This window comes from Mustela lutreola, chromosome 6, assembly GCF_030435805.1.
Source record: "Mustela lutreola isolate mMusLut2 chromosome 6, mMusLut2.pri, whole genome shotgun sequence".
NCBI lineage: Eukaryota > Metazoa > Chordata > Mammalia > Carnivora > Mustelidae > Mustela > Mustela lutreola.
In genome coordinates, this window is record NC_081295.1 from 123111718 (window position 1) to 123136993 (window position 25276).

The window sequence follows — 25276 nt, forward strand, 5'->3', positions numbered from 1 at the left end:
GCTGCAGGCCAGAGGCACTGGGTGGGCAAAGAGGTGTGTCCATCTGGGTCTATCCCTGGCGCTGAGCCAGGCCTGAGTCATGTTGCTCACTCCCTCCTCCCAGCTCTTCTCTGCTCACCTCTGCGCTGCTGCTGCTGAGGGAGGCCTGCCCTGGTACTGGCTGCTGCTTGGGCCCTTGGGTGGGCATGGGTAGAGGGGCCGGGGCTGCCGATCCTGCCCCGTCCCCTGCCCAGGCTTCCCTCCCGCTCCACTGATTCTCCACTTAGGTTAATTATAACTCTGACCTAAGTGCCCTGTGACCAGGCCCCAGCGGCCCTGCCGGAGAACCAGCAACCAGGTAGGGGAGAGGCCTAGAGAGGGGATTCAGACGTTCTGTATGTGGGGAGCTAGGGAGATGTAGGTCTGGGGGTGGGGAGGGGGCGTCCTAGGGGAGGAGCCTCAGCCCCTCTCCTGCAAGTGTATGTCCCTAAGAGCCTGATAAGGCCCTCGGGTTATCTGGGCAACCTAGGAGAGAGGGTGGGGAAGCCAGGTTGGGACCTGTCAGGTGCTTGAGGCAAAGCAGATGCCCAGGCGGACAGACAGCTGGGCATGCCCTGGACTCGCAGCTGCTTCCTACTTTTGAGAGACTTCTGTCTTCCAGGTCTATGTCCCAGCCATGCTCCCCGCAGACGTGCCCCTCTCCCACCTGAGCCCTCCGGTGCTGCCGCCGCTGCTGCTGCTGCTACAGCAGCTGCCCCCCACAGCTTCCTTCTTCCCCAACATCTGGAGCCTCCTGGCTGCCCCTGGCTCCATCACCCACCAGGACCTGACTGAGGAGGCAGCCCTCAATGTCACCCTGCAGCTCTTCCTGGAGCAGCCGCCCCCAGGTCGGCCCCCACTTCGGCTTGAGGACTTCCTGGTGAGTGTCCCCAGGTCCTGTCACATCCCAACTGGATTCCCCAATTCCTTGGGACTTCTACTCACTGAGGGCTCTGCTTGCCAAAAGAAGGGACATCCTCTCCTTCTTGCCTCCCCACCTCTCCCCCCTGTAATGAGTTCGCAAGGGTCCCGGTCCTGAAAATCAAGAGTCCACACTCCTTAGAAAGATCCAGAATTGCCCCTCCCTCATAGGGCCCAGCACTCAATTTTTTGCACACCTCACTTGAGGAAACGTGGGCAATGGTCCACTCCCAGGGACAACCTATCCCCTAACCCACTCTCTGTAGGGCCGCACCCTCCTCGCCGATGACCTCTTTGCTGCCTACTTTGGACCTGAATTTCCTTCCCGGCGGTTCCGAGCAGCCTTAGGTGAGGTGTCTCGTGCCAACGCAGCCCAGGACTTCCTGCCAACATCCAGGAATGACCCTGACCTGCACTTCGATGCGGAGCGGCTAGGCCAGGGGCGCATGCGCCTTGTGGGGGCTCTCCGGGAGGCCCTGGTGGCAGCCAGGGCCCTGGAGCACACCCTGGCCCGCCAGCGCCTCGGGGCCGCGCTTCACGCGTTGCAGGTGAGAATAGCCTGAATCAGTTGGAGGGGGGGGTCTTTCCTCTGGGTCTTCCTATCGCCCAGAGAGAGGTTTCCTCAGGGTACCTCCTCGTCACACCTCCCCCTGCTCAAGAAGGGATGGGGTGCTGCTTGCCAAAGCCCTGAGGTTGGACCCTAGTGTCCCAGCTGTGAACTGGCAGCACTTCCAGTGGGAGCAGCAGGAGGCCATTGTGGCCGGAGAGAACACAGAGGCCCGAGGTCTGGTCTCTGGGTTCTGAGGGAGATGGGAGCAAACACTGGGAGACTCTCACTTGAGAAAAGCTCCCTCCTGGGCAACAGGCAGAGGGTGTGGAGGGCACTTGGGGCATCTGACAGCAGCCGCGGCATTGCAGAGGTTAAGAGGACACTTTCTAGATGGGGAGACTCAAAGGAGTGGGGGTAAGGGCTGGAGATCGTGATGACAGTCCCCTTCTGCCCCCCTGCGCCCAGGATTTCTATAGTCACAGCAACTGGGTGGAAATGGGGCAGCAGCAACCACAGCCTCACCTCCTCTGGCCGAGGCAGGAGCTCCGGAGCCTGGCACGAGGTATAGCCATGACCCTGGTGCTGCGGGAAACCCACAGAGCTGAGTCCTGTCAGCCTACCCAACCCCTGTGTCATATCCTCAGGTCACATAGGATGTGACATTGCTTCTTCTCTGGAACAACCTGTGAGGTCCCCCCAGCCCAGCCAAAGGCCAGGTCACTTAGATAGCGTCTCCAAGATCATACAGGGGAGGACAGAGCCAGAGCCAAGGTCTGTAGACCTCAGCTGAGTTCTCTTTCATGTGGCTTCCTCACCCAATATGGCATGGAGCATACAGGGCTCTCCCTCAGAGTCCCCTCTTCCTTCCACCTGAACTATGGCTGCCTCTTGTCTACTACAAGTTGGCTTCATGTCCACAGCCCACATAGGGCTCAGTCCCTGCAGTACTGCTCACCACGCTTTCTGGGTTTCCTAGCGCAGTCCCTGTCTCATATATTCAGTCTCATCACCAGACGATCTCTGAGGTTTTTTTTCCTCTAAGCCTAGAAGGGTACATACGGGCTTGGCAAGCTGGGAGGAAAGCCAAAGTTTGGATGGACGGGGATAAAGGTCAGTGGTGGTAGAATCTTGGGGTCTAGACCCCTGTTCTCTCTTCCCAGTGGATGATCCTACCTGCTCTGATTGTGAGGAGTTGAGCTGCCCCGGGAATTTGTTGGGCTTTACACTCCTCACGTCTGGCTACTTTGGAACTCATCCCTCCAAACCTCCAGGTACCAGACAGAAGTAAGGGGAGAAAGTCCCTTCCTTTCCTCTGGCCGTCTCCCTAGGGATCTCAGAACTGTAGACCCTTGTTCCATTTCCTATGGCTTCACTTCCCGGAAGAAACCGAGAGCCTTGGGAATGGGGTGGGTGGATGGAGGCCCACTGAGGAGGCCATGATTGTTGGGAGGGAAGATCTTCTTACTCAGCTGCTAAGACTTCTCCATTACCCAACCGCAGCTTCTGGGGACTGACTAGAGGGATCAGGGGATCTCCTGTGTACTGTGATGACTGACCCTTCCAGATTTACTCTAGATTTGCCCTCCACAAAATGTCATCTTTCTTGCTGATCCTTTGCTGAAGGCTGAGAGGTCAGGCCAGGTCAAAAAGGGCCTCACTTCCTTAGGAGGCAGTGGCTTGTTTACCTCCACAGCCCCCAGATCTCTTTCCCAACCCAGGGAAATGTAGCCATGGGGGCCGTTTTGACCGGAGCAGCTCCCAGCCCCCACGGGGAGGCATCAACAAGGATAGCACATCCCCGGGCTTCTCCCCCCACCACATGCTGCACCTCCAGGCGGCAAAACTGGCCCTTCAGGCCTCCATCCAGGCCTTCAGTCTCCTGAGAAACCGCCTGGGAGACAGAGGTTTCTCCAGGTGAGTGGTCTCTGCGAGACGCGCTCCTCAGTGGGCGTGCACTCCTGGGGGACCTGAGTAGTCAGTGGCTGGGGACGAATGTGCAGGCTCTTCCCTGTGTCTCCGGCCTGCTCCCCAGACTGCTGGACATCAGCCCAGCCTCCAGCCTGAGCTTCGTCCTGGACACCACGGGCAGTATGGGTGAGGAGATCAATGCTGCCAAAATCCAGGCTCGCCACATTGTGGAACAGCAGCAGGGCAGCCCCATGGAGCCCGTCCACTACGTCCTGGTGCCTTTCCACGATCCAGGTAACTGTGGTCAGCGAGGATAGTGGAAGGAAAGTCCAGGGCAAGGGGTAAATGCCACTGGTGGGGAAGTGGGGTCTCATGGCTCCACTTCCTTAACAAAATGGTGATACTTCCCGTGGCTGAGTCTTTACCGGTACCTGTGTGCATATAGCAAACAACTGGGCATGTCTGGTGTTTCCAAAATGGTAGCACTTTCCATATGAGGTTAATCATGATTTGTGCTTAGGCAGGGGACTCTGCTTCCATGCTAATCAGCCATTCTCAATTCCCTCCATTTCCTGTGGATGGATGTTGGGATGGGGGCGGGGGTTGGTGGGTGCAGGCCCCCCGTGAAGCCTCTGAGACAGCTAGTTATAGTGTATTTCCTTTCCCCACTGAAATGGAAGTCAGACCCTCTGCCCTGGGTTGACCAGTCACTGTGCATCCTTAAGCTAATCATTTAGCCTTTTTTGCCTCAGTTTCATCGTCCATAAAATGGGTCAGTACTTGTCTTATCCCACCCATCTCCTAGGGTTGAAATGACCGCCAAATACCCATAGGACTGAGAATTCCCTATGGGCAGGAGTTGAGTCCAATCTACCTGCATAAATCTCACAGTAGCTGGCATTTAATAGGGGCTTAACACATATTTGATGGAGGTTTTTTTTTTTTTTTTTAAGATTTTATTTATTTACTTGACAGAGAGGGACACAGTGAGAGAGGGAACACAAGCAGGGGGAGCTGGAAAGGGAGAAACAGGCTCCCCACAGAGCAGGGAGCCCAATGTGGGGCTCCATCCTAGGACCCTGGGACCATGACCTGAGCCAAAGGCCCACGCTTAAAAACTGAGCCATCCAGGTGCCCTGGAGTTTTGAATAATTAAGAATTTAGCACTTATTATGGGTCAAAGCACAATTCTAAGGTTTACAAAATCAACTCATTTAGTCCCGATGACTCTGTGAGGTAAGTACTGTTACTTTTCTGGTGAGGAAATCGAGGCCCCAGGTCTTTTCATACTTAACACGCATACCTGATAAAGGCCTGCTCAGGACCACAGGAGATGCTGCCATTTTTTGAAGGAAATGAGGTCCATTTTCCCCCAAGTGTAACTAGCCCTTGCCCTGCCCATATAAATATAAGGGAATATTGTTATTTCAATACTTGTTCACCCTAGGAGCCTGGCCTTGACAGCAGGCCTCTTGACTGGGGAGGTGGTCCTGGGTAGGGATGGGGACCCCGCTCCTCACTCACTTCAACCTCCTTTCTCCCTCCCCAGGGTTTGGTCCTGTCTTTATAACCAGTGACCCTGACAGCTTCTGGCAACAGCTCAATGAGATCCATGCTTTGGGTGGTGGAGATGAGCCTGAGATGTGCCTGTCGGCCCTGGAGGTCTGCCCTACCCCCCCACTCCATCTTCTTCCTTTCCAGGTCCTACCACCCAGGGGAACTCGAGCCTTTCTGGGACCTCCATCTCCCTCCCCACCTTCAGAGCTCAGTCCCCCTAGCTTCCGTCCTGGGTTCCAGGGTCCTTTGACCTTCAATTCTGTCCTCCCTGGTTCTACCCATTCACCTGCTGCCACCATGTTTAATGCCCACGCTCTCCCTCCCTGCCAGCTGGCTCTGCTGCACACCCCTCCGCTCTCAGACATCTTTGTCTTCACTGACGCCTCCCCCAAGGATGCCATGCTCACCAGCCGGGTGGAATCCCTAACTCAGGAGCGGCGCTGCAGAGTGAGCACAGCTGATGGGGACCTGATGTCAGCCACCCAGGGATGTGGGGACCTGAGGATGACACCTTCACAACAAGCATCACCCCTCACTCTGGCGGCTGACCCAGCCTTGGGAAAAGCAGACAATGAGTATAATGTTTCCGGATCCCCTATTTGATGCCGAATTCATATTTGAACCTGTCGCCAATAAACCTCTTAAAAAACTGGGGATCTAGTTGCCAACAATCCACCCTGTGGGTGACATATGGTGACAAGTACAAAGGAGTGGCGACTGCTAAGTGAAGGCCTTGGGGTCGTGTCACTGAGAGACCCAGCAGTGGCAGTCAGAGGGCAGACAGGGACCTTGCCACTGGTCATCAGCTCTGTAGAGCCCTTGGGCACAGGAGACCCCTGTTTACAGTGGGGGAGTTCTCAAGTACTGGCTTCTCTTCTGGGCACAGGTGACATTCCTAGTGACTGAAGACCCATCGAGGGTTCAGGGCCGAGCTCGGCGTGAGGTCTTGTCCCCTCTGCGTTTTGAACCATATGAAGCGGTGGCCCTGGCCTCAGGAGGAGAGGTCATCTTCACCAAGGACCAGCACATTCAGGATGTAGCCGCCATTGTTGGGGACAGCATGGCTGACCTGGTGAGTAAGTGTGGGCACCGGAGGAACTAATGCTTTCCACTGAGAACTAAGGGTGTGGGTGACACGGCCTCTCTTTCTCACAGGTTAATGGTTTAACCCAGTGTGCTGCCACTACAGTCAGAAGGGTGGGAAAGGAGGTTTCTTTCCCTCTGCGATCCATGACTGTCCACCTTCCACATTGCTCCTTCCCTATGAGTACTGTCCCCTGTCCCCCACCCTTGGCCTCCAGTAGTCTGTCCTCAGGGCCACCACAGGAAATCCTGCCATCTTTTAAGGAGGGACAAGAAGTGATGGCTTCACCCTCAATCCCTTGTCTCCACTTTGTCACTGACCGTAACTCCATCCCTGCCCCTGGCTCCCTCCCTGTCACTGGCCTCCCTTCTCCCCGTGTGACTTAGTTTCCTTCTGTCTCCACCCTTCTCCTGTCTTAGTTCCCATCTCATTCAAGGTCTTATCTTCTCCTGTGTTTTGTGGTTCTTCCCATCCTTCAAGGTTACCCTTCCCCTGGAGCCTCCTGTTGTGGTGTCTGGGAGGTCACTTGTGTTCCGTGTGGATGCGCTGCTCCAGAAGGTCACAGTTCGGATCCACAGGGAGGTCAGCAGCTTCTGGATCAGAAACCCTGCAGGTACTTCCCCGTGTGTTTCTTGAGGCAGAGGGAAGAATGGAGGAGAAGGGTGACATACTAAGGGATAGGGATGGTTCCCTGTGCCAATCGCTTGCTCCCCCACTCCCGTCAGGGGTCTCCCAGGACCAGGAGGAAGGTGAGGGGCCTCTAGGTCACACACGTCGCTTCGGGCAGTTCTGGATAGTTACCTTGAATGACCCGCCACAGACAGGGACCTGGGAGATCCAGGTCACAGCTGAGGGCACGCCCCGGGTGAGAGTGCAAGGTAAGGAGGGAGCTACTTCTGAGAAGGGAAGGGAGGGGAAGGGAAGGCTGCAGAGCTCAGAGAGCACTATCAGTCACATTCCTCTCCGGAAGGTCTCTGATTGCCTTGACCCTCCTCAGCTCAGACAGCTCTGAACTTCCTCTTCTACTTTGGGATTCCCATGGAGGATGGCCCCCACCCTGGCCTCTACCCGCTGACTCAGCCAGTTGCAGGTATATCTGTCCCCCTGCCCCAACTTGTCCATTATTATTTTTTAAGATTTTATTTATTTATGAGAGAGAGAGAGAGTGCGCACTTGCTCTCACGAGCTGGGGGGAGGGGCAGAGGGAGAGGGAGCAGCAGGCGCCTGCCGAGCAAGCAGCTGGATGCAGGGCTCAATCCTAGGAGCCCCGGATCATGACCTGAGCTGCAGGCAGATAGATGCTTAACTGAGGCATTCACGTGCCCCCATTATTTTTATATATATATATTTAACTTTGTATTGAGTTATAACCTGTATAACGAAGTGCACTAAACTAAAGTACACGCGGGGCAGACTTCATATAACGAACCATGTAACCAGTCCTTGGTTCCAAATTTAGAACATTTCCAGCATCCCAGAATCTTTCCTGACCCTGCCCAACAGTAATCCTCAGAGGTAACCCCTTTTCTCCATCTGTACTCCCCAGGAATAACCCCTATTCTAAAAGCCATTCATTATTTTCTCCCTGTCTCTATCTCCTGCGGACCCTCGTTCTCCCCACCTGTCCCCGACCCTGTCCCAGGCCTCCAGACCCAGCTGCTGGTAGAGGTGACAGGGCCAGGCTCCAGAGGCAAGCTCGGAGACCCTCGACCACACTTCTCCCACATCGTCCTTCGAGGGGTCCCTGATGGTGCCGAGCGGGGCCGGGTGCCTCTGGAGCCCACAGGACCGCGGGAGCGCAATCTCCTCACCGCCTCGCTTCCACCTACGCTTCTGTCCACCACGGGACCCTTCTCTGTGGAGCTGATCGGCCAGGACGGAGAGGGGCGAGGCCTGCACCGAGCGGCCCCCCAGCCATGCACCGTGGTTCCCGTCCTTCTGGAGGTGAGACGCCAGGGGAAGGTGCGGGTGGCGAGGGCTGCAGCAGCTGCTCCTGCCCTGACCCACCCTCCTCCTCCACAGCTCGGCGGTTCCCCAGGGTTCCTGGCTCCAGGCAGCAAGGCCCTGCTCAGCCTCCGCATCACTAGTTTCTCAGGTCCTCAAGATCTCGACCTTAGGACATCTGTCAGCCCCAGCTTCCCTCTCACCTCCAATCTCTCCAGGTACAGCCCCTGAACCCGCCTGCTCAGTTCTGGCGAAACTTTTGGTTCCTGGCATTGGGGTCTGATGCCTGAAGCCCCGCCTAAGAGCAGCCCACTCCGATTGGTGCTGGGTCTCCGCCTGCCTGCTGGCGCTTAGCTCAGACCCTCCGACCACTGACTCAGTTCTTCAGAGCTTGGCCCTCAGCCTGGTGTCTGTGTCCACTTGGTAGAGTTCGCCTGGAACTGAATGAGTCTGCCTGGGGAAGCCTATGGTTGGAGGTTCCAGACTCAGCCGCGCCAGACTCAGTGGTGACAGTGACTGTGACCGTGACAGGTCGAGAGGCTAGCCCAGGGCCTCCCACCCACGCTTTCCTCCGGCTCCTGGTGCTGGGCCCTGCCCTGCAGGTGAGTCACGCCTATTCCCATCTCAGGCCACACAGCCTAAGAGGAGGGCCCTGTAGGCTTAATTTGGGTACAGACATCCTGACAGCCTCTCCCCCTTCTCCCCAGGACCCTCTGGCCGCCCCTGCCCACTCATCTGGCCCCATCCTCACCTCGACCAGCCCGGCCTCCACTTTGGTGACTCAGGGAAGGGCCGGGGGAGGGCAGGTGGACAAGCCCTGGTGGGGCACAGTTGGCGGGGTGCTGCTCCTGCTAGGCCTGGCCTCCTGGTGACACGGAGGGATGGCTCTCCAGAGCTATTTGCAATCTTGCCCCATTGGTGAGAAGGTAACGTGGGCCTTGGGACCCCACCTCTCCCAGCTGGGATGGAGGTTTTCCTTCTCTTGCACTTGTCCCTCTCTTTCTTAGTGAGATCAGGATAGAGGGCAATAGATTTTCCCACAGTGCACTTTTTTTTTTTTTAACCCTGGTGGGAACTAAACCAAATACCTCTTTTTGGAGAAAATTGTTTCCTATCTCTCCACAGCATCTCCTTATTCCACTATTTATTCATGCTTTCCCAAGCTCAGGTAGAAGGAAAGATATATGGAGACTAAATTTGGAGACTAATATGGAGAGGAGACTAAATTTGGGAGTGGGGTTTATTTATAGAAATTTTATAAATTTGTTCTTATTTAAAATTCTGAAGAAGTCCCTATTTTTATTATAGTCCCTATAATTTATTTATAAATTTGTTCTTATTTAAAATTCTGAAGAAGTCCCTATTTTATTTTTGTATTTAAAGTTGAAGGACAGTTTTGATAAACATGTGTTCTCTAGAGCGGGATTTCAAAGAAAGATCATTTAAGCATATCATATAAGGGAGAATGAGGGCATAAGAAGATGAAATGGAAGTTGTCAGTTGCAGAGAAGAAACTTTACACCAAGATGTTGGGACTTCAGTCGACCCACCACCTGGAGCCATTTATCTGTTAAGTCAAGAAGCAGAATGAGGAGACTGGGGGTTCTGACTCAGCCTTCCCCCTCACCAAATGAGGAAACCCAGAGGAGGCTTTACACACGGGTTGGGCCCTTCTGCATCTTGGGACAGCTCAGCTGAGGGGTCTCTCCTTTTGGCCAAATGCCTCCCTTCTGCCTCAGCAACTCCTGGAGAAGAGGAGAGAAAGAGTGTGAGCATCTGCCCACCCCCAGCAAGGGTCCAGAGCTTCCGCCCTATACCACCCCACCCCCCCCCAATTCCTAAAGTTTACCTGTTGCTGCTGTAAGTTCTGCTTCCTTGGCCTTCCCTTCCAGTCCTGGGCAGCACAGGAACTAGCCTTATTTAGGGGATATGGGGAGAGTGGGGGTGGGGGAGGGGCAGGGTTTGCTTTTTTTTCTGTTAAATATTGATCCCAAGTCCCCTCTCTACCAGCACCTTCCCAAAAATCTAAACGAAAAACAATAAACTCACCTTCTCCTGAATCAGATTCTGCAAACACATGTTCACCTTTTGAATCTGGGCTAACTGGAGGCCACGAGGCTTTGAGTGTAAATCTGTTAGAAAATTCTAAAGGAGGAGTTGGTGGTGAAAACTTGGGGTCCATCTGCCACTCTTTCTGTCACCACAGGCCATACATTTTCTCCATCTGGATCCCCTCATCTCAGTAGCCCTCAAGGTGGGTAGAAAAACCCGATACTCTCCACTCCCATCTCTTTAACAATCCAGTTCCTCCATCCCCCCCTACCAAATAGCACAGTACCCCTTTCCTTATTCCTTATGGATCTTCCCTGTCTAGTCCTGCCCCACTGAAATAATCCAGGCCACTCCCCCATCTCAGTGGAGTGATCCAGACCATGTCCCTCTGAATGGAATGCAGGCCAGCCTCCTCTAATCCCAACAATGAACACCAACCTAACACTTGGTGGCATCCAGTCATCAGCTGCTTCCAGTTCATGATCCCTACCTGTTAACTCTTGCCTTTCCAGGGTGGTGTCAGGCTCTGCTCCCATGTCCCTGCTCCCCCACACAGCACAGCAGCTCCTTACCTCACCGAGGGCCCCTAGATGCAGCTGTTCGTGTTGGGCCTCCCTCAGATGGCCCTCAAACCAGGCTTGGCCATGCTCCAGCAGCTCTAGCCCCTGCCACAGGGCATCCTGCTCCCTCTCCAGAGCCTGCATCCTCTGCAGCTGGGAAGGCAAGAAGCAGAGGCTGACTTGCTCCACAGCAGGGCTCTGGGCCGTGGCTCTTCCTCTCAGCCCTTGGTTGGGTTCACTGTCTGGTCACAGAGTGTGACTCCAGACTGACCACTGAGCACCTGGAGGGCAGGGGAGAAGACTTACGGGTCCTCAAAGTTGAGTGGAAATGGAGGGGCAGATCCAGGGAGTGGGTGTCCCTGGGACCACTTGCTGGACTAATACTCACCCAGAGGAAAAAGCTACGGGCCCGAGTCTCGGCAGCTTGTTCCCAGTGGCAGCAGCAGAACCGTGTAGGGAGCCTGGACCCGGGGCGGTCCACCGGGACCCTGGCTCCCCATGGCTCGGAGGTGGGAAGGGCAGAGCCACGCCCACGGGTGCCCGGGCTGGTCCCTCCCCTTCCCTCCTGCCTTGTGACTGTCCTACCTTGTTTTTCAGCCTCCCAGAGCCCTTTTTGCTGTGTCTATCTGAGGCTAGGGTGCCCCTACTTAGGAGAAAGACCATCTCTGTTGGGCTTATTTGGCTTCCTTTTCATCTGCTTTTGTAGTGTCTATTGAAATGCCTGGTTCTCCCCCTGGGTGGAACCCAGGGTCCCCCTACAGCAGTGTCACTGTGGGTTTGTGTGTGTTTATTTTTAGTAATCTCTACACCCAACGTGAGATTCGAACCCACGACCCTGAGATCAAGAGTCGCACACTCCCAACTGCACCAGCCAGGCACCCCATTGTCCCTGTGTTTCTAATGAGGCAGGGTAGGCCCTTTTGTGGACTTCCGCTTGGTGTTTCATCTTGTTCTTATTCTTTTGTTTTGTACTAGTTGGTCTAAAGAAACAATAACTTTCTCTGAAGTAAACTTTATTACTAATACGAAACAAAATTTGCAGAAAAGCTGAGAATTCTGGGTCTGAGGAAGGTGAGGAAACAGGGCGTGGCAGCCCGTTGGGGTCTTGGAAGGTGGAGGAGGGCCAAGGAAGGGCTCTCAAAGGATGGCAGAGGCAGCAGGCAGCACTTCCTGACTCATGAAAAGGTCCAGGTCCAAGTCGGGGTCTTCCAAATCCAGTTTCAGAAATTTATCAACTAATGTCTGGCAACTGAGGGGAGAAAGGACAGCAGGGTTTATGGCAGAATAGAAAGCTGTGTCCCCAGGCAGAAGGGAGAAGCTGTAGCACAGTGAACCGGGAAAATTTAGGGATTTCAGAAACATATCATGGGTCTTTGAAGGGCAAAGAGGCTGTCTGGGTCCCTAAAAGGGGAAGAAGAACTGTAGAACATGCTGGAAAGAACCAGGACACTGGCCATACACTCACTTTTCCATCTGCTTCTCTTTCAGCAACTCTCTGACAGGCTTGATGGGTTTCCCACTGCGGATCAAGTCTGAGACCTAGCAACAGGAAGTGGGGTGAAGTGGGGGAGTTGGGTAAGAGAACCAGAAATAAGGATCAGAAATCCCATAGACCCAGAAACCCAGGCCCCTGAGAGGAGTAGGGACAATGGTAGGGAAGCCTGATGGAGGTGTTTGACCTTTGGATCTCACCTCCTTGCCACGAGTAAGGAGTTGGTCAGGAAGCCCAGCCTGAGCAGCTGTGTGGGAGGCATGGCTGGCCTTGGCAATGCCTTCACACACCTGATAGAAGAAGACAAGGTCGTCCCCATCCTCACAGGTCTCCATGGTCTTAAAAGAGATAGAAGGGGAAGTGAATCATGAATCAGTCTGTGCCCCACCCTGAAACCCCTGGCTGATCCCTGTGGGGAGTGAGAAATGGGAAGGATGCCTCTGTTCTGAGGAGCCTGTTCTGGGTTCTGGTAAATGTTCATCCTAGGGATCCCCAGAGGGCTAGACTGGTGTCCTTACCAAATACTGCAGAAGGGGCCCCTGGGGCAGCAGCTGGAGCTGAACAAGGCTTAGAAAGTTGGTGGCCACAAAGATGTGAGGGCACACGGGTCCAAGTGCCAGCCAGTGTCGGAGGACAGCAGCTAACAGCGCGAGCCCGTCTACCTGCGCACAGGGCAGGCGTGAGGGTACAGAACCACAGGTGCACCCCCTTACACACTCCACCTGCCCTAGCTATCCCCATCTTGTACTTTCCTGCCCACATACCCCCATTCCTCTCCTGGGCACCCCACCCCTCCGTTTTCCCCTCCTTGGTTTCTCTTCATTTTGTCTCCTCACCGTGTTGGTTCCCTTTCCAAATTCGTCAATGAGGACCAGAGACTGCTTGGTGGCATTGTTTACTGCTTTCGCCACCTGCTGGGGACCAAGTGGACAAGGGAGAGATTCAGTAGCATTCAAGGCCTGCAGAACTGACCAGTCTGCCTGTGGGTAAAGCTGCTTCTGTGTGTGTCCGCCCTACTAGACTGCAAGTTCATTAATGGCAAGACTCGGGTTTTGTTCACCCTTTCATTGCCAACAGTGCTTCATGCAAAGCAAAGGTTCAAAGTATTTATTCTCCCAGTCTCTGAACTCGGTGCTCCCTGCCCATAATATAGAAGGCACGCAGCAGAGGGAATGGTTTTCTTGTTCTGATCATTTTTCAAGAACAGAGTTCCTTCCTCATTAACACCCTCCACTGGTCCCACCCCCCCCAACTTTGCTCCCTTTGACCTGGTTGAGGTCAATCATAAAGGTCGAGAGGCCCAGGGAGATGGATTCACAGCTGTGGATTCGGGTGAAGATGGCATCTACAGCCCCAATTTCGGCTTCCTCTGCTGGCACGAAGCTGCCCACGAGGGCCATGAATGTGATCAAGCCAACCTAAATAGGGAGGAGACAGGGTCTTGAGCCTGGTGGTGTGGGCCAGGGTGGGAGTGAGGCAAGGCTGAGAGGTGAATTATAGATCAAGGAGGGGTGGACACAGTTTAAGGAGAGCCCCTCAGCTCTCTTTAGAATCAGGAAAGAGGGCGGGAGAGTGGGCAGTGTTCGCGAGTGTGAACAGCAGGGACCTGTTCAGAGTAGGGGAGGATTTCAGGCCACAGAGGGATGTTAGAGCACGGCTCTCTCTCAACTAGAGAGAACATGTGTGCACAATGGCCTTTCCATGACAGGTCAGGTCAGAACACCTGGGAGGAGCTGCAGGGACCTGTGTTTGGGGGCAGGAGGGAGATGGAGACAATGAAGAAGATGCCAGAGGCCCAGTGTGCAGGGACTCTCCTCACCTGTTTGAGGTATATGCTCTTCCCTGAGGAGTTGGGTCCAGTGATGACTTTGACCCTCCCTCTGTCCCCACCACATTCTGCAGAGTTGGGCACGAAGGTTCGGGCACAGAGTTCCATCAGAGGATGTCTGCCGTGGGTAGAAAGTCACCTCACATGTGGCCTCTCAATGCAGACGAATGAAGCCACCAGAAGATGGGGCCTTTGGGCCCCCTGTGTCTATGCCTCCACCCGCTTCTGTTCTCACCTGCCATTCTGGATTCGGACCCCAAGGAGCTGGGGAGAGTAACGGGGCCTTGAGTAGCCATAGTCACGGGCAGCACTGGCTAGAGCCAACAGGACGTCCAGGCGGGAGGCAAGGTCCAAAACCCGGGTCAAGACAGAGGCCCGTGCCAGCACCTGACATTGCAGCTGGTACATCAGCAGAGTCTCCTGGTCTGGGGACAGGGGAGGGAGGAGCTGGGCGTCAGCTCCAGGAAAAAATGAAGAAGAGACAAGCCCCCAGATACCAGATATAGTCTGAGACCTTCCAAGACATTGAGAGGAAAAGGTGCGGAGTCAGAGTGGGAGAGAGAGCAGAAGGAAAGGAGCCTGTAGACTGTCTTCCAAACTGCCCGCTCCCCTCCAGCCTTTTGCTTCTCCTCACCCCGGATGTCACAGTGCAGGTCCCCCAGCAATACGTCCAGCTCCTTGGTTCGAGCGCTACGATAGTGCAGCTTCTCCTCTGACAGGAACTGGGAACAAGGGCTCAAAGCTATGGGCTTTGTCTCCTTGGTCCCCGTCTTCTCTAACACCTTCACCCCACCCTGACTTTTTTATTCTTTTAAAAAAACTTTTATTTAAAAATATAACAGATATGGGGTGCCTGGTGGGTAGCTCAGTGGTTAAGCGTCTGCCTTTGGCTCGGGTATTGGTCCCAGGGTTCCGGGATTGAGCCCCACATCGGGCTTCTCCGTCTCCCACTCCCTCTGCTTGTGTTCCCTCTCTCACTGTGTCTCTGTCAAATAAATAAATAAAATAAATAAAAACATACACGGAAAATTGTATAAAACAAATACATGGCTTAAGGAATTATTATGAGGCAAATACCCTGGTAACCAACCATGTAAGTTACAAAGTAGTTAAAAAACTAAAATTTGGGGCCCCTGAGTGGCTCAGTGGGTTAAGCCTCTCCCTTCAGCTCAGGGCATGATCCTAGGGTCCTCATTTCATAAAAAGGCCCTTAATCCATCTTGAGTTTATTTTTGTACGTGGTGGAAGAAAATGGCCCAGTTTCATTCTGTTGCATGTAGCTGTCCAATTTTCCCAACACCATTCATTAAAGAGGCTGTCTTTTCCCCATTGTGTATTCTTTCCTGCTTTGTCAAAGATTGACAACGGTGTCTTACTTTATTTATCTCAGAGACAGAAGGAGAGAGAGCATGAGCTGGGAAGGGGGGATAGGGAGAGGAGGGGCAGAGATAGAGGGAGAAGCAGACTCCCCACTGAGCAGGGAACCCAACATGGGGCCCAATCCTAGGACCCAGAGATCATGACCTGAGCCAAAGGCAGATGCTTAACCGACTGAGTCACCCAGGTGCCCCAGTAAATAAAATCTTGAAAAAAAAAAAAAATTAACTGACCATATAATCACAGGTTTATTTCTGGGCTTTCTGTTCTGTTCCATTGATCTACATGCCTATTTTTGTGCTAATATCATACAGTTTTGATTATTACAACTTTGTAATGTAACTTTAACTCTGGAATTAGGTTACCTCCGATTTTGTTTTATTTATTTATTTTTTTTCAAGATTGCTTTGGCTATTTAGGGTCTTTTATGTTCCATTCCAATTTTAGGATTATTTGTTTTAGTTTTGTGAAAAATGCTGTTGGTATTCTGATGGGGACTGCATGAAATCTGTAGATCACTTTGGGTAGTATAGGCATTTGAACAATATTTGTTCTTCCAATTCCAGAGCATGGAATGCCTTTCCATTTCTTTTTTTTTTTTTTTTTAAGATTTTATTTATTTGACAGACAGAGATTACAAGTAAGCAGAGAGAGAGGAGGAAGCAGGCTCCCTGCTGAGCAGAGAGCCCGATGTGGGGCTCGATCCCAGGACACTGGGATCATGACCCGAGCTGAAGGCAGAGGCTTTAACCCACTGAGCCACCCAGGCGCCCCTGCCTTTCCATTTCTTTGTGTCACCTTCAATTTCTTTCATCAAGGTTTTATAGTTCTTGGAGGACAGGTCTTTCATCTCTTTTCCACCCTGGCTTTTTTCCTTTTTAATCTCAGAGCTGGGAAGGATCAAAGTAGAACTATAGAAGAGACATTCCATATTGGGCAGTGCTGATAGGGTAAGGTCCTCCCTCAGCTGCTGACTTATTTCTTTTATCTCCCCCTACAGAAGTCAAGGGTCTTACCATGAAGTCCAGTCCTTCAATCTCAAAGTCACTAGCCTCTGCCATGGAAGGTAGGCGGGGAATAGAGAGAAGGAAGCCAATCTGAGGAGAGTAAAGAGATAAAACAGGGAATAAAGTACCAAGCACTCGGATGCCTGGGTGGCTCAGCCAGTTAAGCATCTGCCTTTGGCTCAGGTAGTGATCCCAGGGTCCTGGGATCGAGTCCCATGTCAGGCTCCCTGCTCTGCAAGGAGCCTGCTTCTCTTTGCCTGCCGTTCCCCCTGCTTGGGTTCTTGTGCACTCCCCAACAAATAAAATCTTAAAAAAAAAAAAAAAAATACAGTACCAGGCACCTCCCTGGAGGACAGAAAGATTCCTGTATTCTGCAGTGCTTCGAACCTCAGGGGCCTAACACTACCACCGGGTGTTCATCATCTTCCAGCTTCTCCAGGAGCTTTCTTACCTAGCAGTCTGTCCTTCATAAGCCTACTATCTCCCATGAAAGATCCCTGGGGGTTACACCCACCCTCTTGCCCTCACCAGAGGGATGTAGATGACACTGCATGATGGAATACGGGAGTCCAGATTCTCTAGCTCCTTCCTGGCGACCTCAGTGAGGAAACTGGGAAGTCCCATCAGCCTTCTTTTTTCTAGGAGGGTGGAAGACATGTGGGTATCAAAAGGAAGGCTCCTGCCCTGTTAGCAACCCATCCCCAGTTGTAGTGGCCGCCTATTGATGATGGCACCCTGTCACTGGGTGGGGCTCGTGTTTCAGGGCTCACAGGCTGCACACCCAACACTCACTCTCATCAATGTCAGGATCTATGTTGGGGAGGACTGTGAAGCGGTTTTCAGCAAGACTGCCCTCAAAGTCCACCTGAGGAGATAAAAAGTCCAATTGTTCATAACCTAGAACTGTCCCCAGTCCTGTTCCTCACCTCTCCTTGGGCCCCTATTCTCCCTGCATTTCCTGCTTTGATATTAACCCTCCAAGCATGCCTCTGATGTTCTGCCCACTCCTCTCACCATCCCATTCTTTGGTCATCCAACTGAACTTGATGTCTCCCATTTCCAACACCATCCTCTAATCCCTCCTCTAATCCCTTCAACCCCATCTAATCCCTCCTCTCTCCCCTAGGTCCCCAGGGGCTCTGCCTCATTCTTCCACTCACCACCTTCCCAATGAGGCTAGCAATATGGTGCAGGTCATCAGAGAACTCTTGGGCAATGTCCTGAAAGAGCTGGATGGACTGGGGCAGGGAGCGGCAGGCATCCCTCAGACCGAGGGCACTGTACACAGTCTGCAGCAGAAAGGGACAGAAGGTGGGTTGAGGCGAGGGGACAGGGAAGGACAGAGGAGAAAACACAATAGGACAGACAGAAGATCTCAAAGGCAAAGAAGAAACAATAAATGAGGAAATGGCATCTGTCAAACTCTGCCAGGCACTCCACTCAACACTGAGGCCACAAAGAACTAAAATATGGCCCCTGTCCCAGAGGAGCTCATGGTCTAGTGAGGAAAACAGAAATACACCCAGAAGATTTAAAAATAAAGTGGTAGGTGCTTTAATAGAGGAGAGGATTTCATATTGAGGAAGGAGAAAGAGAAGAGGGGATATGAAAGGCAGAGAATTACATGTACAGAAGGGGCAAGACACACTAAGGTAAGGGAGCAGGAAGAGAAAAAGGGTGAGGGTCAGTAACAATTAATTCCGCAGGGTGAAGGCCAGTGTCCTGAGGTGGCTGCCAAGGTTAGACAGTGTGGACACACTGAGCCTTACTCGATGGCAGAGGACCCAAGTATATGAATCAAAGGTTTATAATCTAGCCATGATGGAAACAAACAAGCACCAAAAACAATGGCTACCCATAAAAAAGATTGATCAAGTTATGAAACGGACTAAAATTATTAAGGAAGTTCAGAGAATAAGACTAATTCGGGCTAACATTATTGGAGATATCTTTACAGAGAAAAGGAAACGAGGGGCCCCCAGGCGCCTGACTCTTGACTGGGCGCCTGACTCTTGATTTCGGCTCAGGTCACTATCTCAGGGTCTTGGGATTGAGTCTGGAGTCAAGTTCCACATAGGCATGGAGCCTGTTGAGATTCTCTCCCTCCCTCTCCCTCTGCCTACTCCCACCTTCCCTGGCCAAGTGTGTGCATATACTCTCTCTCTCTCTCTCTCTCTCAAAAAAAAAAAAAAAAAACAAAAACAAAAACAAAACGAGCAACCAAACTAGGTCATGAATAAGGCTATTCAAAGGAACGAGGGTGTTCTGGTTGAGAGCATGAGCAGGGCAAACAGCAGTGGGAATAAAAGCTAACACTTTCTGAATGTTTACTAAGTGAAAGGCAATATTCTAAACTCTTCACATATGTTAACTTCATTCATTCCTCAAAATAATCTTAGGAGATAGGGACTAGCATTATCTCCATTTTACAAACAACAAACCTGAAGCACAAAGAAATAACAAAATTTGCTTAAGGTCTCACAGAGAGTAAACAAAAGAGCTGGGATTTGAACCCACATGGCTGGCGTTGAAACACCACTCTATACCAAGAAGAACGTGGGTGGCTTAGTAGGTTGGGTGTCTGCCTTTGGCTCAGGTCATGGTCCCGGGGTCATGGGATTGAGCCCAGCTTTGGGCTCCCTGCTTGGCAGGAGGCCTGCTTCTCCCTCTCCCACTCCCCCTGCTCGTGTTCCCTCTCTGGTTGTGTCTCTGTCAAATAAATAAATAAAATCTTAAAAAAAAAAAAAAAAAGGAGTACCAAATGCATAGCCTGGCCAGGCTGAAGTAGAGGATGAATGTGGAGTAGTGGAAATGCAATATCCAAACAATCACCTATAACTGTCCATGTTTAAAGAAAATTGCTATAGATAATGAGAAGCAGGTTTCACATTGTCAGAGAAGGAAGTTACAAACGAGGAAAGGAGGAATACCCTCTGTGGTATTGACCTGGAATCAGAGGTATAAGTATGAACTTGTGGGTTCTTTAATATATAGATAGATTAAGGAATATAGGTATGAGTTCATAGGTTACCATACATGGATCTATTTCTTTCTTTCTTTTTTTTTTTAAATATTCATGTTATATGTTTTATTTTCTTCTTTAGAGACAGAGATCACAAGTAGGTGGAGAGGCAGGCAGAGAGAGAGAGGGGAAGCAGGCTCCCCGCCGAGCAGAGAGCCCGATGCGGGGCTTGATCCCATGACCCTGGGATCATGACCCGAGCCGAAGGCAGAGGCTTTAACCCACTGAGCCACCCAGGTGCCCCCATGGATCTATTTCTTAGCTCTGTCTCTGGTGAGACGTGAGATACCCCAGTAGCAATAACCACATCTAGTGTCCAGATCCTGCTTTCTAATACTATTCTCCAAAGAAAGTAAACAGGACTCCTTGGAGAAATGGTTGATTCCAGAGCTGGGGCAAGGAAAATATGAACCTGGAGCATCTTGTAGTTGCAGAAAGTTAGGATATGTTCAGAAATGCACTGGGGGCCGTGTCAGAAGGGCATTATCAGAAGGGCAGTATCTGAATCTGAAAAGTCAATCTGAAGGCCAAATGGGCAGATTAAAAGTCAATCTGAAAAGAACTCTCAAGGCTCTAAACTAGAAAAAATTAAGCAAAAATAAACAATAGCATTGAATTATAAATAATAAAATAAAATATGAGATAACTGGACTATGGTTATGTAACATGTTAACATTTTTTTAATAATATATTAACATTAAGGGAAGCTGAGTGAAAGAAAGGTATATGAGAACACCCTGTGCAATTTTTGCAGCTTTTCTTTACGTCTTAAATTTTTTTTAAAGATTTTATTTATTTGACAGACAGATATCACAAGTAGGCAGAGAGGCAGGCAGGGGGGGTGGGGGGGTGGGGGAAGCAGGCTCCTTGCTGAGCAGAGAGCCCAATGTGGGGCTCAATCCCAGGACCCTGAGATCATGACCTGAGCCAAAGGCAGAGGCTTAACCCACTGAGCCACCCAGGTGCCCCTTAAATTATTTCTTAAAAAAGAAATTAAAACAAAACAACAGAAGGATAAATCTTAAAAATTTTATAATAATCTTTTTTTTAAAGATTTTATTTATTTATTTGCCAGAGAGCAAGCGTGGGAGAGAGAGAATACAAGCAGGGAGAGCAGGCAGAGGGTGAAGCAGGCTCCCTGATGAGTAAGGGGCCCAATGCGGGACTCGATCCCAGGACCCTGGGATCATGACCTGAGCTGAAGGCAAACACTTAACTGACTGAGCCAAATCTTAAAAAATTTTTAAAGAAAATATTATTAGGTGGAAACGAAGAGAAAGAAACTAAAATTCGTTGCCTATACCTTGTTTGGATTACATTTTGGAGCTGTGTTAATGTTTTACATAATTATAAAGGTAAATTAAATATTAAAAACTAATTCCTAAAAATCAAAAATAGAATGAAACATATGAACATGAATATATATTTAGGTAGTGATATAACCACACAGACAGGAACTATTCCAAGTTACTAAAACACAGTAATATGACTGTATCCTTAGTAGGGACAGAAAGAACTTCCCTTCTTCCCCCACCAAAAAAATCTTAAATTATTTTCAGCAATAATATCGTTGGTAGTAGTGCTGGTATTGCTATACTAAGACTGTTGTGGGTGTAATGTCAGAAAAAGCAAATGAGTGATATTCTGATCTTATCATTCTTACTGTTACTGAGAACCACAATTTCCACTATGGAAGAAGGAGTGTTGAAGAGGATTAGTACAGGAATATACAAGGTAAGAACCCTGTGCTTCTGAATTTAAATTGCTGGCATCGGTACCAATTTATTATGTATTTTACTTTTTAAAAATTCCTAGATACGTCTGCAGAAAAGCCTTTAAAGCAAAAAGCAAACCATGCTGTGCATCCTCTAGGATTCAGACTGTGATACAGAAATGACATTTTTCATTAAAAGGAACTGGTGCTCTTTGGAGAAATGTCTGATTTGGATCAGAACCAAGAGATGTAGGGGAGCCTGGCTGGCTCAGTCAGCACAGCATGCAACTCTTGATATCAAGATTGTGAGTTCAAGCTCGCTTAGGGTACAGAGATTACTTAAAATAAATTAAAAAAAAAAAAAAAAGAACCAGGAGATGTAAATGATATATATGGTACATCTTGTCAAACCAGAGAGCAGGAGGGAAGCTATCAAGTGGGGACACCTACTGGGGTCATGTTTAAAGGACTCAGAAGACAACATGAAGAGGCTCCCATTGGCCAACAGATGGAACAATCTGAACATGCAGAAAGATTAAAAATGCAATGGACTGAAACACGTGTGTAAATCTGAGCTCATGATGATACTAAAACAAAAACCACACTGGCTACAGTGGGGGATGGAGGGTGTTAGGGAACTAGTACTTTCCTATATGCTGAGAGCTGGTAAACAAAGGCAGGGGAGAAAATCAAGCAGTTTCTATTATATTAAATGTACCACTGAGTAACCAAAAAGCAGATGAGAGGAAATTTCTCTTTACAGAAACATTCAGACTAATAAATGGAGAAAGAAGACAGAGTAACATTATTTTGTAATCCCTAAGGAATTAAAGGACTTCATTATGAAATATCAAAGCCACTAATGTCACAAAAGGAGAGACAGACATATCAGGCATTATATTCCTCTGCTTATAAAACAATATTAAAGGGGCGCCTGGGTGGCTCAGAGGGTTAAGCCTCTGCCTTTGGCTCAGGTCATGATCTCGGGGTCCTGGGATCACCCCACATCTGGCTCTCTGCTCAGCGGGGAGCCTGCTTCTCCCTCTCTCTCTGCCTGCCTCTCTGCCTACTTGTGATCTCTGTCAAATAAGTAAATAAAATCTTTAAAAAAAAAATTATAGGGGCACCTGGGTGGCTCAGTGGGTTAAAGCCTCTGCCTTCGGCTCAGGTCATGATCCCAGGGTCTTGGGATCAAGCCCCACATCAGGCTCTCTGCTCTCTGCTCTCTCCTCTCTCTCTGCCTACTTGTGATCTCTGTCTGTCAAATAAATAAAATCTTTTTTAAAATTCTAGAACAGAGTAAAACATGCCAAAAACACGTACAGAATGTAATCTGCGAAATCCGGGTTAAGGAAAACTACTGGGCAAACAATCCAACTTCTTCACCAAATAACTTGCAAGGGGAAAAAGAGAGCTAAATATTGAGATAGAGATGGAGGGAGAACAGTGAAATGAAAAAGGAACCTAAAAGGTGACAAAAGACATCATCCCATTATATATGTTGAATGTATTTGCATCCTAATTAAACAAAATGTATTTTTTTAAAATCATGGCATTTAAGAGAGGATTAGAAATGTGTACATCAAGGGTGCCTGGATGGCTCGGTGGGTTAAAGCCTCTGCCTTCGGCCCAGGTCATAATCCCAAGGTCCTGGGATCGAGCCCCACATCAGGCTCTCTGCTCAGTGGGGAGCCTGCTTCCTCCTCTCTCTGTCTGCTTGTGATCTCTGTCTGTCAAATAAATAAGTAAAATCTTTTTTTTTTTTAAAGATTTTTTTTTTTTAAGATTTTATTTATTTGAGAGAGAGAGACAGTGAGAGAGAGCATGAGCGAGGAGGTCAGAGGGAGAAGCAGACTCCCCATGGAGCTGGGAGCCCGATGCGGGACTCGATCCCGGGACTCCGGGATCATGACCTGAGCCTAAGGCAGTCGTCCAGCCAACTGAGCCACCCAGGTGTCCCTAAATAAGTAAAATCTTTAAAAAAATGTGTACATCAGATAATTGATGATATTCAAGAATTATGCTAATTGTTAGCAAGATCATGGTATTGCTTGTTTTTTTTTTTAAACATTTATTTATTTATTTATTTGACAGACAGAGATCACAAGTAGGCAGAGAGAGAAAGAGGAGGAAGCAGGCTCCCCACTGAGCAGAGACCCTGATGTGGGGCTCTATCATAGGACCTTGGAATCACGACCTGAGCCAAAGGCAGATGCTTTAACCCACTGATCCACCCAGGTGCTCCTTGTTATTCTTTATTTTTTTTTAATATTTTATTTATTTACTTGTCAGAGACAGAGAATGGCAGGCAGAGAGAGAAGCAGACTCCCCACTGAGCAGGGAGCCTGATGTGAGACTCGATACCAGGACCCTGGGATTATGACCTGAGCCGAAGGCAGAGGCTTTAAACCACTGAGCCACCCAGGCGCCCCTTGTTATTCCTTCTCAAAGTAATTTTCTTTTAGTAATCATACTGAAATAGTTATGGGTGAAATGATATAATGGCTGGGAATTGCTTCAAACTAATCCAGGAAGGAGAAAGGGGGAGAAGATATACATCAAACAAGATTGGTTATGAGTCTAGGTGTTAAAACTGCATGGTAGGTACATGGGGGTCATTATATTATTCTAATTTTTTTTGTTAGTTTCCACAATACAAAGTTGTTGTTGTTAAAGTGTTGGGATAAAGTTAGATGGGTGAGCAGAGTGCAGAGGATCTGGATTGCTTGCTGAGAGGCTTAACCTAGACCTCTAAGCTTCTAGAAGGGAGGCCTTACCTTGTACAGAACCTGCCAGTCGCTGGCCTTGGTGTGGGACAGCTTCATGCGTTTCAGAATCAGCTACAGTCAGACAATGGGACGACTGTTTTACTTCTCCCACTTTAGTGCCCCCCAAGAAGCCCAATGTCCACTACTGACCTTCAAGCTCCTTCCCCACCTCTCTGCCCCCACCCTGGGCTCACAGGTACATTCTTGATATGACTCAGCAACCGATGCAGCATTTGAGCTATGTCCAGATTCTGAGGTAGGAGGAAAAACTGAATGACATCCAGCCGAGAATTTAGCTCTCCCAGGTCCTGAGTTGGACGTGTGAACCACAGCCTAGAAGTGAGGGATAAAGTAGGGGAGACCAGAAATTACATCTGTTGTCATCACTGTCTTTTTTTTTTTTTTTTTTTAAGATTTTATTTATTTGTGGGACGCCTGGGTGGCTCGGGTCATGATCTCAGGGCCCGGGGATCAAGCCCCACATTGGGCTCTCTGCTCAGCAGTGAGCCTGCTTCCCTTCTCCCCACCACCCCCCACCTCTGCCTGCCTCTCTGCCTACTTATGATCTCTCTCAAATAAATAAAAATCGTAAAAAAAAAAAAAAAAGAAATCTATAAAATTAGCTTTAGAAAAAAGATTTTAGGGGTGCCTGGGTGGCTCAGTGGGTTAAGCTGCTGCCTTCAGCTCAGGTCATGATCTCAGGGTCCTGGGATCGAGCCCAGCATTGGGCTCTCTGCTCAGCAGGGAGCCTGCTTCCTCCTCTCTCTGCCTGCTTGTGATCTCTCTTTGTCAAATAAATAGATAAAATCTTAAAAAAAAAAAAAAAGATTTTATTTATTTGAGAGAGAGTAAGCTTAGAAGGAGGGAGGGTCAGTGGGGGAATCAGACTCCTCGCTGAGCGGGAAGTCCAATGTGGGGCTCGATCCTGGACTCCAGGATATGACCTCAGCTGAAGCCAGACACCTAACCAACCTACTGAGCCACATAGCCCCCAATCACTTGTCTTGGTCTCAATTTGTGAGAGTGTGTGTTTGGAGGGCCCTGGGGATCGTGGTGATATGTATCTGTACTGGCAAGCCCAGTGTCCTATCTATGCGGGTATGTTTACACATATCTACTAAAAATCTCTGCATGTGAGCACGACTCTGTTTATCCTGGTTTTGATGGATGTGACCATGTGTCATTCCATGTGGATAGCGATGGCGCTTGTCAATATTTAGAGGGAGAGCAGCGTATTGAGGTATTTGTGTGCCAACGCTCCAGCTTTCTCTGCGGCTGAGTAGGAGAAGATGAGTCAGCATGAGTTTATCTGCATTTGGCTGTGAAAAGTACCTCTGGGTGTAATGGCACAGACGTTAGTCTTTTCCTGTTCTTCTGTAAAAGTATATAGCCATTCCATGCAGAATGGTAAGTCCTCAATTCATGATAATGGTCATCTCTGCAGAGAAAAAAGGACTGGGGAAGGACACTTTAC

At 49.9% G+C, this 25276-nt stretch overlaps 3 protein-coding genes across 19 annotated transcripts in view; 1 reads left to right on the plus strand and 2 right to left on the minus strand.

The window, feature by feature from the left end:
- The first annotated feature begins 18 nt into the window (after positions 1-18).
- Positions 19-11640, plus strand: VWA7 (von Willebrand factor A domain containing 7). Of its 2 annotated transcripts, XM_059178872.1 has the most exons (17): positions 19-337; positions 641-898; positions 1206-1487; positions 1955-2051; positions 2650-2760; positions 3208-3403; positions 3522-3691; positions 4947-5059; positions 5285-5401; positions 5841-6026; positions 6519-6651; positions 6764-6916; positions 7036-7128; positions 7681-7982; positions 8061-8200; positions 8410-8584; positions 8690-11640. In XM_059178872.1, exons 2-17 carry the CDS (start codon positions 656-658, stop codon positions 8852-8854), a joined length of 2676 nt encoding a protein of 891 aa, XP_059034855.1. In that variant the 5' UTR covers positions 19-337; positions 641-655; the 3' UTR covers positions 8855-11640. The 2 variants fall into 2 exon arrangements, with proteins under 2 accessions (XP_059034855.1, XP_059034854.1); XM_059178871.1 differs by having other exon boundaries at positions 4947-5401.
- Positions 9598-11094, minus strand: SAPCD1 (suppressor APC domain containing 1). Its single transcript, XM_059178889.1, is given in 6 exon segments — positions 9598-9727; positions 9832-9922; positions 10033-10127; positions 10607-10747; positions 10983-11001; positions 11003-11094. Coding segments are annotated over 6 exon segments (531 nt in total). The 3' UTR covers positions 9598-9634.
- MSH5 (mutS homolog 5) overlaps positions 11597-25276 on the minus strand; it is a 22551-nt gene continuing 8871 nt past the window's right edge. For 10 of the 16 annotated variants that reach the window (XM_059178875.1, XM_059178873.1, XM_059178877.1 and 7 more), the window contains 15 exons: positions 23997-24135; positions 23812-23874; positions 17459-17587; positions 17091-17163; positions 16827-16936; positions 16308-16388; positions 14549-14636; positions 14150-14339; positions 13906-14032; positions 13355-13504; positions 12923-13000; positions 12605-12748; positions 12287-12424; positions 12060-12133; positions 11597-11843 (listed from right to left, as the gene is read on the minus strand). In XM_059178875.1, the coding sequence (XP_059034858.1) occupies positions 11732-11843; positions 12060-12133; positions 12287-12424; positions 12605-12748; positions 12923-13000; positions 13355-13504; positions 13906-14032; positions 14150-14339; positions 14549-14636; positions 16308-16388; positions 16827-16936; positions 17091-17163; positions 17459-17587; positions 23812-23874; positions 23997-24135 (1696 nt within the window). In that variant the 3' untranslated portion in view covers positions 11597-11731. Of the gene's footprint in view, positions 11844-12059; positions 12134-12286; positions 12425-12604; positions 12749-12922; positions 13001-13354; positions 13505-13905; positions 14033-14149; positions 14340-14548; positions 14637-16307; positions 16389-16826; positions 16937-17090; positions 17164-17458; positions 17588-23811; positions 23875-23996; positions 24136-25276 lie in introns of those variants that run through there. The other 6 variants (XM_059178874.1, XM_059178881.1, XM_059178876.1 and 3 more) reach the window with 5 other exon arrangements.